The sequence below is a fragment of the Mus caroli genome, chromosome 14, assembly GCF_900094665.2.
Source record: "Mus caroli chromosome 14, CAROLI_EIJ_v1.1, whole genome shotgun sequence".
NCBI lineage: Eukaryota > Metazoa > Chordata > Mammalia > Rodentia > Muridae > Mus > Mus caroli.
The window spans coordinates 45,888,312-45,903,926 of NC_034583.1; the positions used below are offsets into that span (position 1 = coordinate 45,888,312).

The following is a 15,615-nucleotide window of genomic DNA, read 5'->3' on the forward strand; positions in this document are numbered from 1 at the left end:
TAACTGTCTTCAGTCACTCCAGAAGACAGAGTCAGATCTCGTTACGGATGGTTGTGAGCCACCATGTGGTTGCTGGGATTTGAACTCCGGACCTTAGGAAGAGCAGTCGGGTGCTCTTACCCACTGAGCCATCTCACCAGCCCCGCTTCCTTCTCTTTATGCTGTCCAGGATTCAAGTGTAGGTTGTGCTGGTCTTGTTTAGCATGGGTCTTCCCATCTCAATTAATCTATTAAAATAATCCCTTCACAGGCCCACATGGAAGCGAACAATATAAAGAATCCCTCACAAGTGTCTCTGGAGGCTTCTCTCTCAGGCGAGTCCGGATCCTGTAAAGTTGATAAGCAGCATTAGCCATCACATGGGGTGAAGCTCTTGCTACTGAAGCATGAAGATCTGAATTTGGATCTCAAAGACCCACGTGACACAGAGTGTTATGGGAGTGTGGCAGCCAGGTGTACGTCAAGGGTATCCCCCCCGTATGGGAGCCCGTGAAGCTGTGAAGGTGAAGCCTAGATTGTGTTGAAGACCCCAAAATGTTGGAGATGCCAGAGCTGTGGGATACCTGCCAAAGAGAGCTGCAGAGCATGTGTGGAAGCAGCACACAGAAGTATGATGCAGTCAACAAAGCTGAAAGGAGTTGGAGATCAGAAGACCGCTTTGACAGGCAGGCGTCAGACACAGATGCGGAATTTGGAGATTCTCAGCTGGGTTTCAGTCCTACTTGGGTCCAGCATCTCCTCACCACGCTCCCTTTCCTCCATTTTGGAATAGCGATGCATATTCTTTGCCATTGTATATTAGAAGTGTATAATCTGCTTTTTTTTTAATTTTGATTTTACAGGGGGTTACAGCTAAAAGATTGCCATGAGTCTCAAAAGACTTTGAACTTTGGACTTTTAAATGGTATTGAGACTAATGAACTATGGGGACTTCCGCTGAAGTTGGACTAAATGCATTTTTTGCATTATGGGGGCCAGGGAGTGGAATGTGGTGGGTTGAATAGGAAATGACCCCATATTCTCATGTATTTGAATGCTTAGTCACCAGGGAGTGGGACTGTTTGATAGGATTACAAGGCTTATGAGATTTGGCCTTGTTGGAAGAATTGTGTCACTGGGGGGTAGGTAGACTTTGAAGTTTCAAAAGCCCATGACAAACCTAGTCAGTCTTTCAGCCTCTCTCTCTCTCTCTCTCTCTCTCTCTCTCTCTCTCTCTCTCTCTCTCTCTCTCTCTCTCTCTCTCTCTCTCCCTCTCTCTCTTTCCCCCCCCCCCCCCCCTCTCCTTGTGGATCAGGATGTGGCTATCAACTACTTTTCCAGCATCATGCCTCAAACACATTCCTGCAACGCCCCCCATCCCCCTACCCCTTTATGATGATAATGGACTAAAGCTCTGAAACTGTATACAAGCCCCCAATTAAATGCTTTCCCTTATAAGAGTTGCCATGGTCATGGTGTCTCTTCACAGCAATTGAATAATAACTAAGATAGGGGTAGCCAACTGCTCTCTGGTTAGATTTAGGCCTGTTCCATAGGAGGGAACCTGTGCCTGTCCTGTACTGTGTGAATCTAGCCAAGAACTCATAGATGGGAGTTCATAGGATCCAAGGGTGAACTCACTGCTATTATTTTGCTAAATGGATACAGAATCAAACTGCCTCTAAATCCGCAACCCTTTAGTTAGGGAGGCTCTCAGATCTCATCAGAGAAATTTCTTTACACTGTACACAGTGGTTAACCCAGAAAGTCACAACTGATCAAATGACAGAGAGTAAGTGTCTATGGAGTGCTCAGCCACAAATGGGTCAGCTAGTTCACATCTCTCATCCGTGGAAGAGGGGACAAAATGATTGTAAGAGCCAGATGTTGGGGAGAACCTGAGCAAAATAGTGACGTGACGTCCCACTGTACTCACAGACTCACAGCAGCTATAGTTGCTTGCATAAGGCCTGCACAAGATCAAGCCAGTCAACATTCCAGCACAGCAGACATAGGGCTCACAACTCCCCACCCCTACCTAAGGAGCTATTGACAGTTGATGGATTCTAAAGTAGGCCAGTTACACTCTAATGGATGTTTCTATATGCTCAAGTATACGGGCAGCACAAATTACACATGGTGTTTTGTTTTGGGTTTTTTTTTTTTTTTTTTTTTTAAGTAATGAGGGAGCCAAGCAGTGGTGGCACATGCCTTTAAACCCCAGCACTTGGGAGGTAGAGGCAGGTGGATTTCTGAGTTCAAGGCCAGCCTGGACTACAGAGTGATTTCCAGGACAGCCAAGGTTCCTCAGAGAAACCCTGTCTCAAAAAACCAAAAGAAAAAAAAAAAAAAAAGTAATGAAGGAGAGCTGAATATGTCAGCGATATCTCAAAGGGTAAGAGCACTTGCTGTTCCTGCAGAGGACCCAGGTTCCATCCATTCCAACACCCACATGGTAGTTGACAACCACCCTTAACTCCAGTTCCAGGAGATCCGATGCACTCTTCTGTTTTCTCAGCCAGCAGGCACACATGAGATGCATACATGCACACTTTGGCAAGCAGTACACACACACACAAACGCACACAATAACAAGTTATAGGAGGAAGAAGAAGAGGAGGAGGAGGAGCAGTGCTCACCCGCCTGGTCTACAAAGCAAGTTTCAGAACATCCAGGGTTACACAGAGAAACCCTGCCTCAAAAAAATCAAAAAGGAGGAGGAGGAAGAGGAAGAAGAGGAGGAAGACAAGGAAACATTAAGTTGGAAGGGTTAGAAAGGATATCTGGAAAGAGTTAGGGGTTGGGTGGGAAGTGAATATAATCAAAATACATTATGTGAATGTATGGAATTCTCAAAGAATTAATAAAAATATATTTGGGGGACCTGGAGTAACTAAGTCACTCACTGACTGCTCTTGTAGAGACCCAGGTTCAGGTCCCAGCACCCACTTGGCTGCTTTGTCTTTTATATTAACAAATACAGAATATTCTTGTTGGTTTTAGACAAGATCTCTCTACATAGAACAGGCTGGATTTGAACTCACAGATACCCCCCCACCCACCTCCATCTGCCTCCTGAGTGCTGAGATTAAACTTGGTAGTGTGCACTACCAAGCCTAGCATTATATTTTTACAAAGAGAAACAACTTTGACAGATGAGATGGCTCAGTGGGTAAGGATGCCTGCCACCAATCCTGACAACTTCAATTCAGTCACTGGAACTCCCAGGGTGGAAGAAGAGAGTTGACTGCTCATGAAAGTTGTTTTCTGATCTTCATAGGCATGTATGCTCATACACTCCAGGGCACACACACAGTAAATGAACAAAGAAGATGGCTTAACGGGTAAAGGCAGCATCAATGAACTTAATTCAATCCTTGGAACTCATATAGTGGTGGAGAGATCCAACTCCCAAAAGTTGTCCCTGACCTACACACACACAACCACATATACTCACACACAACATACACACACACTCACACACACACGGTGGGGGGGGGGATAAAATATTTTTCATTAAAAAAATCCAATAGTAATGACATGTCTTTAATCTTAGCACTGGGATGGTAGAGACAGAGGATGAGGAGTTCGAGGTCAGCCTTGGCTACATGAGACTCTGCCTCAAAACACTAAGAAAAAGGGGGCTGGAGAGATGGCTGAGCAGTTAAGAGTGCTTGCTGCTCTTCCAGAGGGCAGTACCCAGCACCCACATCTGGCAACTTACAATTGCAGGTTAACTCCAGCCACAGGGGATCTGATGTCCTCTACAGGTACTTACACATGACATGGCACACACACACACACACACACACACACACACACACACACACAGAGTCATACTCACATAAAAATAAATCTTGGGGAGAAATAAGAAGTTGGGAGTACATGGAAGAAATATGCACAGATAAGACAAATTTGCCAAAATGCTGAAAGCAGATGCTGAGAAAGTCAGGAAAAGCTGAGGAAGGAAGGAAGGAAGGAAGGAAGGAAGGAAGGAAGGAAGGAAGGAAGGAAGGAAGGAAGGGGGAGAACCTGAGTAACTAGAGGTTATGCTACCCAGCCACAGCTGAAACCAGGGCAGACAGATAGCTCCTGCCCCACCCAAAGTTAAAGCAGGGGTGTAGGGCACATCCCTCCTCCCTGTCCCAATCTTCCCCAATAGCTGAGACTACATTGAGATGATTCTGAAAGGGAACCTGGGAAATGTAGTTTGCAGAAAGTTGTGCAATAAATCTCAAAACAGGTGACTAGTTGGCAGATAACCTCGTTCCTTATTTACAGACAGTCTAGTGTTTTTTGTATTTGAGATAGGGCTTCACTGTGTAGTATTGGCTTGCCTGAAACTTACTAGGTAGACAAGACAGGTCTCAAACCCATAAAGACCCACCTGCCTTGACCCCCTGAGTGCTGGAACTAAAGGTATACAGCAGCATGACCAGCTGCTTTACATAAAATCTATCCTAGAGAGTAGTCAGATGTTAAAATTCTTGTTCCAGCTGGACATGGTGACGTGCTTATGATGCCATCACTTGGAAGTAGAGGCAAGAGAACCAGGAGTTCAAAGCCAGCCTAAGATACAAGAGACTTCTCAAAAACAAAGACTTTTATCTGAGGATTCTAGAATCTACCATGTCATCTCTAGCAGCAGGGAGTCTGGTCCAGAGAACTTGACTGAGTCTTGTCTGAGTCTAGCTCTTTTATATGCCAAGAGTTTGATTTAGAAACAAGGTATCTCAACTATTTGTGACTCAGTTTCCAACACTGACTTCTCAGAGGTGTGGTCACCTTTCAGTGAGATAATATATGCAAAATGCTATGATTAATACCTAGCAGATGGTGAGTGATTCCCTGGAAGCACTGAAAATATTTGTTGACATTTATTTTAATCACACATACACACACACACACACACAAGTTGCAATGTATGCCACAGCACACGGGTAGATGGCATCTATTCATGTTTCATATACACATCACAAGTAACCTGATGATAAATTTATCAATTATTTTTAGCAATGCTGAAGATGAAACAAAGTTTCACTGTATGGAATTTCCCACCTGTGGCACTATGTCGGTGCTCAAATAGTTTAAAATAGTGGGAGCCATTCAGATTTGAATATTCAGATTAGGGGAAGGTATTACTGAACTTCTCCATGCCAGCACTTCCTTATCTGTAAAATGGAAGTAACCATAGACTACCTCACAGGACTGTTGACAAGAGGAACAAACATCTCGCTGTTAAATATTTACTATATGTATACTAAATGTACTTAGGTATAAGCCTGAAATGTGAAAAAAAGTATTCAACTTATTATTCTTTCGTAAATATTACCCACCTGTGCCACAGGAAACCGGAAACCCACAACATTTAATAATACTACCCTGTGACTGAGAATATTGTTGCTATCAGATAGAAACACTTCACGTCATACGTCTGCCAACGTGCTTAGGACTCAATCTACAATATTACCCTAAATGTTCACAAGTACCATAGGAGGGAGTCACACTATCATGACCTTCAATTTTTACAGGACTGCTGAACGGAGGAGTAATTTTCTCAAGTTCACGGATCCAGCGTGAAGCCATATTATGTATTTACCATTCGTAGAGATCACTGGATCTCAGCAGGAGAGCAAGCAACACTCTTGGGACAAAGGTACCCAGTCTAGGCCCCAGCCTACAGGAAGTGTCAGTTTCCAAAGCTGAGCCGGGGGCGGGAGTGATGAATAAACATTGTAACAGATAATTATAATAGCGCCTGGTAATTGGTTCAGTAAAGGCTTACTACCAGAAGCGCTACGGGATCTAAGGCGCTGGGGTCAAGAAAAAGTACTGAGGATTTAAGGGTCCAAAGACACTTAGCAGTTACGGCGGGAAAAGCAGACATCCTTTGACAAGACACATCTGAAAGATAACGCAGGCGGCAGGCAAAGGGCGATCCGGAGCGTGACAGCAAAAGCAACCCGGAAAGGAGCTGAGCGCAGGTGGGCGTGGCCGCGCGGTGACTGGCAGGGGTGGGGCCAGGCTGGCCGCGCCCCTCGTCGCCGGCTGCTGGGCTTCGGCCGGGGTCCGCTGGGCACCGCGAGCTGTGCAAAGCCGGCGTCCCCTTAGGGCCGCGGGGACCGAGCCGCGCGCCGGCTCGGGGACGGACAGTCCACAAAGTTTGGTCCGCGGAGGACGCAGCGTCGAGCCCGGCAGGTGCGGCCGGGCCTGGCCGGGACGCTCGCGGCCTTCCGGGCGAGCACCGCCGGGCACTGGTAAGGAGCGATCAACTCTGAAGTTAGCAAGAGGCGTCACGCCTGTTCTTCTCCGCCGTGCGTCCAGCCCTGGCACCCCGAGCCTGGGTCGCTCCGGGGCTATGCAGCCCCCACCCGGCGAGGAGCTTCCTGCCAGGTAGACAAGAAGCGCCCCGGGACCCTGCCGGCACCCCTGTTCGACCCAGGATGCCATCGGCGCTCCCTCTTCTTTTCCTCCTCCTCGGTAAGAGTCCCCGCCCCGGTGTCACTGCCCGCCGTCCCGCGCCCTCCTTGGCGTCCCACGACCCCTGCGACCGCCGCCCCGTCGAGCCTCGGCCACCTCTCGGGCTGTCCCACACTGTCCCTCCCACTCACAGCCAGGGAAGGAGACCTTTCGGCGAGGTCACGCGCCTCCTTCCGGCTCCTCTACCCCTTCCTATAAACTGTCCGGAAGTCTCAGATGGGCCTCCCCCCGGAGTTGCCCAGGTGAAGAAAACTTGACTCTCTCTGCTGCCCTTTCTCGATCCCCCTCTAGGAGGTGCTCTGGCCCGCCCAGACCGGATCACTTTCCCAAATTCTGGTAAGTAGAGCGAGTTCCTAGGGTTCTGGGGCATGGGAATGAAGATGCACCCTAGAAAAAAGAATCTCTCCCCTGGATCCTGAAGTCTGCTGTAATTTTAGAATAGGTATCATCCACTATTTTACAGAAGAGGAAACTGAGGCCCAATGTGAACTGGTACCTGGTAGTTGTTACAAACCATCTCATTTTTTTTATGTGTAATATCCGTGTTTTGTCTCCCTAGTTAGGGTAAGGTCTTCCTGAGAGTAGAAACAGTATTTCCTCTGCCACCTGACCCTGTGGCTGGCACAAAGCCTACAGTAACATTATTTATAGTGTGAATATTTAAGATGAAGTATAAAGAATATGGAAAAGGAGTAGGGTGGTCAACTCCTATAATTCCAGCACGTGGGAGGCAGAGGCAGGAGAATCAGTTCAAGGCCAGCCTCAGCTATATAGTGACTTTGAGGATAGCCTAGGCTACAAAAGGGTTTTGTCTTTAAACAAACAAAAAAAAAAATGGAGAGGGACCAGTTGGCTGTAACTGGTGGGTGGGGATTTTTGCCATCTTGAGGCATTCAGAGAGAAAGAAGAATGTTAAAGAACTCTACCATTGTCTCCCCGACCCCTTCTCCCTCTAGCTTGTGAGTCGCCCCCAGCAGTGTTCTCGGAAGTACAAGGCACTTTACAGAGGCCTCTAGGCCAGGACAGCCGAAGCTCTCCTGCCAACTGCACCTGGGTTATCCTGGGCAGCAAGGATCAGACAGTAACTGTCAGGTGAGAAATAAGGCAAGTCCCCATTTCTCTCTACTGCCCCTTCCCTCTCCCTCTGAAAAAGCCTTTGATCACCTTTCTATGGTTATTTCCATCCTTGTCAGCAGAAGAAAATTTGGTTTGGCTGGGTCTGCTGTAAAGGCTTAGCCATGGTGGATATTTAGCTTGGGGACTGTCCATCTCAAAAGGACTCTAGAAATTATTCTGGGCTCAGCTAAACTTGTGATGAGTCCTTGAATCATAGCGTGGCCTAGTTGTTAATCAACTTAGACCCTTCCTCAGGGTTGGGACTGTATTACTAGCTCATTGGTGGAATGCTTGTCTGGAGTGTGCAGAAGTCCTGGGTTCAGTCTCTAGCAAAACAAACCTTCTCTGGGTCTGCCTTTCTGCATTGCACTGCTCCATCCTTACTCTCCCCTCCCCCTTCCTCTCCTCTGCCCCCTTTCCCTTTTCCCCTCCCCTCCCCCTTCCCCTCTCTCCTCTCTCATCCTCTCCCCTTGTCTCCCCTCTCCTCTCCTTTTGTTTTTTTAAAAAGATTATTTATTTATTTATTTATTTATTTAATGTATCTGAATACACCGTTGCTCTCTTCAGACATACCGGAAGAAGGCATCAGATCCCATCTTCACTGTGCAGCCCAGCAGGCTGGCACTAAGTTAGCTCCATCTCATCCTCCCAAATTTTGGATTTTCCTGTGGAGTCACTATGCCCAGTATTCCTTTTTCTTTTTTCTTATTTTTTGTTTTTGTTTTTATTTTTTGGTTTTTGGTTTTCATTTAGTTGGTTTGTTGTTTGGAGTTTTTGTGTGGTTTTGGTCGTTTTTGTTTTGTTTATTTTGCCTTCAGTACTGGGAAACAACTCAGGGGTTCACACATCCTAGATGAGAGCACCCTACCTCTAAGCAACAATCCCAGCCCTGTACCCCTAAGACTTGATGAGAACTGTACCCCTACATTTCACTTGATGAGAACTTGCCCAGAGAGCAGGATGGTAATGGCATACGCCTTTAATCCCAGCACTCAGGAGGCAGAGACAAACTCAGTCTGTGAGTTCAAGGCCAGCCTAGTCTAAATCCTGAGTTCCAGGATAGCTAAGGCTACATAAAGAAACCCTACCTCAAAAACAAAATAAACAAACGAAACACAAAAGAATTTATCCAGAAAGGTATATAAAGGAGAGAACAATCTAAAAAGAGACTGTTGACCCGTGGTACAGCCCTGGGGACTTCAGATTTTCCCTTGTCACTTGTGGAGCTGAGTTGTTATGGTTAATTGAACAGATACATTTTGTCAGCTAACTGCCGGGCACTGTGCTTGGGTTATGGTATTGCCACAACTGGAAAGTAATAACCCTGCTCTCACCTTGGTCCCTGAGCACATCAGTTCCCTCAGAGGACTCTAGGAAGGGTCTTGTGGTCTGATGGCACCTCTGTTGGAACTTTGCCCCTGGTTTATATTTTTCCTCATCGACTCTATTTACTGGATTGGCTGAGTTCTCATTTGGCTCGTTGAATCATGGGTAAGGAAGCATTTGTGCTTCCTGGGCTACCAGGAACCTGTCATCAAGAGGGGAGGCAGGGGTGGGGGTGGGGGAGCAAATCTCCAGAGCATCTCATGTTTTGCTCTTCTGTACCTCATAGGTTCCAGAAGCTGCATCTGGCCTGTGGCTCAGAGCATTTAATCCTGCACTCCCCTCTACAGCCACCAATCTCCCTGTGTGAGGCCCCTTCTGGCCCTTTGCAGCTACCAGGGGGCAATGTCACCATTACATACAGCTATGCTGGGGCCAGAGCACCCACGGGCCAGGGCTTCTTGCTGACTTACAGCCAAGGTAGGCTGAACAGGGTGTGCGGTGGGACCATTGGAGGAGAAGTGGGAGTCCCCTGGGAAGAGGCAAGGATCCTGGGAGTTCTGGCACTTCCCTGTCTCTTGATGCCTCTGCAGATTGGCTACTGTGCCTGCAAGAAGAGTTCCAGTGCCCGAACCACCGCTGCATTCCAGCTGCTCAGCGCTGTGATGGGATCAATGCCTGCGGGGATGGCTCAGACGAGGCAGGCTGCAGCTCAGATCCACTCCCTAACCTGAACCCAGCCCCTGTGCCAACTCTGGCCTGCAATCTCACCTTGGAGGACTTTTATGGGGTCTTTTCTTCCCCTGGATATTCACACCTGGCCTCAGTCTCCCACCCCCAGTCCTGCCTGTGGCTGCTGGACCCCCATGACGGCCGGAGACTGGCAGTGCGCTTCACAGCCCTGGACTTGAGTTATGGAGATGCGGTGCATGTGTATGATGGTGCTGGACCCCCCGAGACTCCTCGACTGCTACGTAGTCTCACCCACTTCAGCAATGGCAAGGCTGTCACTGTGGAGACCCTGTCTGGTCAGGCTGTTGTGTCCTACCACACAGTTGCTTGGAGCAGTGGCCGGGGCTTTAATGCTACCTACCATGTCCGGGGCTACTGTTTACCTTGGGACAAACCCTGCGGCTTGGGCTCTGGCCTGGGGGCTAGTGAAAACCTAGGTGAGCGTTGCTATAGCGAGGCACAGCGCTGTGATGGCTCATGGGACTGTGCCGATGGCACAGATGAGGAGGGTTGCCCTGGCTGCCCACCAGGGCACTTCCCCTGTGGAGCTGCAGGCACCCCTGGTGCCACAGCCTGCTACCTGCCTGCCGACCGCTGCAACTACCAGACGTTCTGCGCTGATGGAGCGGATGAGAGGCGCTGCCGGCATTGCCAGCCCGGCAACTTCCGGTGCCGGGATGAGAAGTGTGTGTATGAGACATGGGTGTGTGATGGGCAGCCAGACTGTACTGACGGCAGTGATGAGTGGGACTGCTCCTACGCCCTGCCCCGAAAAGTCATCACAGCAGCAGTCATTGGCAGCCTGGTGTGTGGCCTGTTGCTGGTCATCGCTCTCGGCTGCACCTGCAAACTCTATGCCATCCGCACCCAGGAGTACAGGTCAGTTGGAGGGGGGCTGGCTGTGGAGGAGCCGGGACTGAGGATGAGATGGGACCCATGCAGTTCCTGGGCACTGAGCAGGCCCACCTTGAGGAGTGGTTCCTGCCATCAGCTCCGGAGAGTAGTCTCTAGGAAGGAAGGGACATGACTTTGGACAGACCTGGCCTGGGAATGGAGGGAAGAGGCCTTCTGGGCCAAGGCACATTGCCCTCACTTTGAGTAACTTATATCTGAGTGGCCCTCCTTTCTTCCAGCATCTTTGCCCCCCTCTCCCGGATGGAGGCCGAGATTGTGCAGCAACAGGCACCCCCTTCCTATGGGCAGCTCATTGCCCAGGGTGCCATCCCGCCTGTGGAAGACTTCCCCACAGAGAACCCTAACGATGTGAGTCATTCTTCCAACCTTGGACCTCATGGTGACAGCCTTGTTTCCTACCTAGCCATCTGGCCACCCTGATTCTGACGTCTGCCTCTCTCCTTGCAGAACTCTGTGCTGGGAAACCTACGTTCTCTGCTTCAGATCTTACGCCAGGATATGACTCCAGGTGGTACTTCAGGGGGCCGCCGTCGCCAGCGTGGACGCTCCGTCCGCCGTCTGGTTCGCCGTCTCCGTCGTTGGGGCCTGCTTCCTCGAACTAATACCCCAGCTCGGGCTCCTGAGACCAGATCCCAGGTCACACCCTCTGTTCCCTCTGAGGCCCTGGATGACAGCACAGGCCAAGCCTGTGAGGGTGGGGCAGTAGGGGGGCAGGATGGGGAGCAGGCTCCTCCATTACCCATCAAGACCCCCATCCCAACCCCAAGCACACTTCCCGCCCTTGCTACTGACTCTGAGCCCCCAGGGCCACTACCCTCAGTGCCTGTAGAATCATCACTGTTGTCTGGAGTTGTCCAGGTCCTACGAGGCCGCCTCCTACCCAGCCTGTGGTCCCCAGGCCCCACTTGGACCCAAACTGGAACTCACACAACAGTCCTGTCCCCAGAGGATGAGGACGATGTATTGTTATTGCCACTGGCTGAGCCAGAAGTCTGGGTGGTGGAGGCAGAGGATGAACCATTGCTTGCCTGAGGGACTCTAGGCACAATGGTATGATCCTTGGAAGTGGTTCAGCTTCCCCACTGATCTATGTAGCACAGAAAGTTAGTGTCCCTCCGGCAGGGAGAGCGTTCACTATACACACCTTCTGGTATGACAAGAGACTTCACCGCCACCCTCTGCCCAGCCTGCTGTCCAGGTGGCTGTGTTATGAAAGGTCCCACAAGGGTCACGGGCTTGGACACTCCGTTCTTTCCAGCTCCCCACCCAAAAGTGGCCTTAACTACTAGACTGTTTGGCTGGAGACCTAGCCACCAAGGGGAGGATTTGGCCAGGGTGATGGTTTTGCCAGCCTCCATCCCTGTAGTACCTGGCCCACTTAGAGGACACCACTTAGAGGACACAAGTGCTTTTGCCCCTTAGCTGCATCATTGTCCAGGAAATCGATGACAAAAATAAAGGAATCATAAACTTCAGCCCTTGGTAAATAAGCTGTGAGCCTGCATCCTGCATCCTCTCTGTCCATCTCTGCCATGCAGGGAACCCTGAGGAATAGCCTTCTCCATCTTCATTCTCCAGGCCCCAACCCTACACTGATTGGCATCAGGCTCAGCCTGAACTCAGTGCAGGCCCAGTTCAGAGCCAGCTGAGCCCTGAAGTCAAGAAAGGGTCTGATTATGGAATGCTCTCACAGCACAGATCAGAGCAGCAGTCTGTTCCTGGGTAAAACCTGGGAGCCACTGGCTCTCTGCCCCAGCCAGGCAAGAAGGTGAGGTCTCCACTTGGGCCCTTCAAAGCAGGTAGAGAAGCAGAAGGAAAGAGTTTGAGGTTGTGAAATCCCTGGCATGACTGACCAAATCCAGGGGGTCTTCCTGGAGGAGGACAGAGACTAAGTTCCCAACCATGCTGTCAGTAGTAAGAAGAAGCAGGTTAAAACACAGAGGCTAGACCCACCTCGGTGAAGCCCAAGGAGAGGTTGGAGCTAAAGCACTGGGCATGGTGGATGAGGGGATGAGATGGGAGAAGTGTTGGAACCCTGGCTGATGGCAGAAGTTGCCCCAGAGCTTCAGAGGAGTCAGCATTCCCTAAAGTTCCCAGGAAACTGGCTTCCCCAGGCTCTCCCTTTTAGGACCCTCAACAACTTGGATCAGGGAAACCCTAAGCTTTGACCTAGTGCTCTCCAGAGACTGCTGCCAGGCTAGGGAATCTTACAGTTTTCTCTTTGGGCCCGCCCTCCCAGCTTGGACGAAAGTGGTGAAGCTTTCAGAGTGAGTTCCCAGACAGCTAAGGCTACCCAGGCAAACCCTGGAGGGAGAGGGAGAGGGAGAGGGAGAGGGAGAGGGAGAGAGAACATGAAGTGAGCTGCCTGGCCTCTCACTGTAGCCACCCATGACCCTGCTGACTGACACCTTCATCCCTCCCCTTCCCCTAGCCCTCTCCCTCTGTGGACTGCACTGTGGACAGAGAGTAGGGTAAAAAGAGGGCTCCTGGTTGGGATGCATCGATATGTTGGGGGATAGGGGGTGCAGGGAAGAGGGGGAGGCTGGGCTTATAGGTCATTGTAAGTCATTGTACATGAGGGTAGCAGTTTATCCTATTCTGGTACAAGCAGGAACTTTGCTTCTGCCAGCCACAGTGGGACCCCAGGGTTGGTGGGAAGGGGAATTGACCTTGCACAGACAATATAAGGAAGCAGATGTACTCGATAAGGTTTCCTTTGTTGTTTTTTGTTTTTTTAAAAGACTATCCTAGGCCCACCAAGGGCTGGAATTACAGGCATGTAACACCACACCAGGTTTGTACAGTACTGGAGACTGAAGCCAGGGCTTCATGCCTGGAGGTCTGGATTGATGGTTAATCTGGGCTGTCGGCTTGACTAGTTCCTCCAGGGAACCCTGACTGATAACAGTGGGCACGCACCCTACCAACAATGCAAATTTACTTTGACCAGGGCCCAAGGTGGGGAAAAAATGGTGTTACTGCTACTGCAGCAAACAACAGAGACAACCAACGTCCAAGAAGAAGGCAGAAGTCTGCACACATACAATCTTCACACATGCGAAGGAGGCTGAGGCAGGATTGTCGTGAATTCAATACCAGCCTAAGCTACAAAGCCTCGCTCTGCCTCACACGGTTACTTTGCTCACAGTTCTGGAAGTTCTGCTCCGTGATGCTGGTTGGCGCAGGGAGCACCACATCCCAGTACAGTAAAGGCACAGTAAAGCCATTCTCTAATAGGAACTGTAGGAGGCCAGTCAGGGTGCCACATTGCCCTCGGAGGCTGGCCTAGTTACTCAGTAATGAAACACCATGATGTGAAAAAGCTAATCGGAGAGGAAAGGGTTTATTTGGCTTACACATCCACGTTGCTGTCCATCATTAGAAGTCGGGACAGGAACTCAGCCAGGACAAAACCTGGTAACGGGAGCTGATGCAGAGGCCATAGAGGAGTGCTGCTCCCTGGCTTGCTCATCATGGCTTGCTCAGCCTACTTTCTTGTGCAGTCTAGGACCACTAGCCCAGGGATGACCCCACCCACAATGGCTGGGCCCTTCCCCATCCATCACTAATTAAGAAAATGCCTTACAGTTGGACTTCACTCTCACTCCCAGAGCTAAATAAAGCCCGAATCCAGGCAGGGCCTTGGGCTTGCTAGGCAAGCGTTATACCACTGAGCTAAATCCCCAACTCCATCTACACCTAGAGCTACACCTATTCTCTCAACTGATGTTCCCTCCTTTCACATGACCCCGACTTGTGCCAAGTTGACATAAAACTAGCCAGGACAGAAGCCACGCCCAGTAACTTAAAACATCCCACTAAGCCCCAGTGCTTCAAAGTGTAAGGGCTGGATCTCTGAGGCTTATTCTAGATTCAAAATACAGCATGAATCTCTTTAAATGCTGTGAAGAGATACCACTAAGAGGCCCAGTCTCGGGTGTGTGGGACCCCCCAGGAAGGTCCTTAGAAGGGAATGAAGAAACAGAGTGAGGTGCAGTGGAGAAGACTGTTCAGTGAAACATATGCTGCTCTTGTGGTCCAAGACTGCTATGAAGAGGCAATAATTGCAGTGGGCAGCTTGCCAGGGTCTGCAGCTTTGGATCCAGTCTTACCTAGCATCAGGGAAATGAATCCAAGCACCACGTCAGCTTTGCAGATAAATAAAGCTTGTGTCGGTAGGGTGTCTTCTGAGATTCATTTTGAGACAGGATCTTACCGGATAGGCCAGGCTTGGTTTCTCAACTCTGTAATCCCCACCTCAGCCTCCAGAGCAGCAGTCCTCCGCCAATTGGTTGAGCCCGTGTTTACCAGGGAGCTGTATTCCCAACCCTGCCTTCCAAATACTTCTAAACAGATTTCAGCCAGCCTCTTCAGGGTGTCTTCTGAGTTTAGTTTTGAGACAGGATTTTACTGAGTAGGGCAGACTTCCCCATTTCAAACCCGTTGGGGTTTGAACGACCCTTTCATAGGGGTCATCTAAACCACTGGAAAAAATACAGATATTTACATTACAATTCATAATGGTAGCAAAATTACAGGTAAAATTATGAAGCAGCGAGGTCAGCGTAACATGACGAGCTGTGTTAAAAGGGTTGCAGCATTAGGAAGGTTGAGAACCACTGGCCTAGAGAGATGAGAGATGCGCTACCATCTGTGCCTAACTAGTTTAAACTTAAAAAATAGGGCTACGAAATACCTCAGTAGTATCAGGCTTATTTTACATGCATAATGTCCTGGATTTGACCCCCAGCGCTTCAAAAAAAAATAAAATTTTAAAAGATAAAATAGGACCTGTGAGATGGCTCACTGGGTAAAGGCACTTGCTACCAGGCCTGAGTTCAATACCCACAACCTACACAGTGGAAGGAGAGAGGCGCTCCCAAGTTGTCCTCTGACCTCTCGCCACATGAGTACAGCTGCATACGCGTGTCCACACACATATGCAGGAGATAAAGGGAAAAAAATCCAGACGTATCAAACCCCAACACTCATGAGTTCAAGGACAGCATGAGGAACAGAGTTCCAGAATTGCTAAGGTAAGAAGATTCAGTCACACACACACACACACAC

The 15,615-nt window shown here is 49.6% G+C and overlaps 1 protein-coding gene across 1 annotated transcript; it reads left to right on the forward strand.

The window, feature by feature from the left end:
• The first annotated feature begins 5,982 nt into the window (after positions 1-5,982).
• Positions 5,983-12,032, forward strand: Lrp10 (LDL receptor related protein 10). The gene is made up of 7 exons (XM_021181630.1): positions 5,983-6,459; positions 6,751-6,795; positions 7,416-7,551; positions 9,188-9,378; positions 9,492-10,509; positions 10,764-10,893; positions 10,993-12,032. Exons 1-7 carry the CDS (start codon positions 6,423-6,425, stop codon positions 11,575-11,577), a joined length of 2,142 nt encoding a protein of 713 aa, XP_021037289.1. The 5' UTR covers positions 5,983-6,422; the 3' UTR covers positions 11,578-12,032.
• The last annotated feature ends 3,583 nt before the right edge of the window (positions 12,033-15,615 follow it).

Excerpts from the sequence above, each read along its gene's own strand:
- Lrp10 (XM_021181630.1), top strand. The coding sequence starts at position 6,423 with ATGCCATCGGCGCTCCCTCTTCTTTTCCTCCTCCTCG. Across the intron at positions 6,796-7,415 it reads GATCACTTTCCCAAATTCTG|CTTGTGAGTCGCCCCCAGCA; the intron begins GTAAGTAGAGCG and ends TTCTCCCTCTAG. Across the intron at positions 7,552-9,187 it reads GATCAGACAGTAACTGTCAG|GTTCCAGAAGCTGCATCTGG; the intron begins GTGAGAAATAAG and ends TGTACCTCATAG.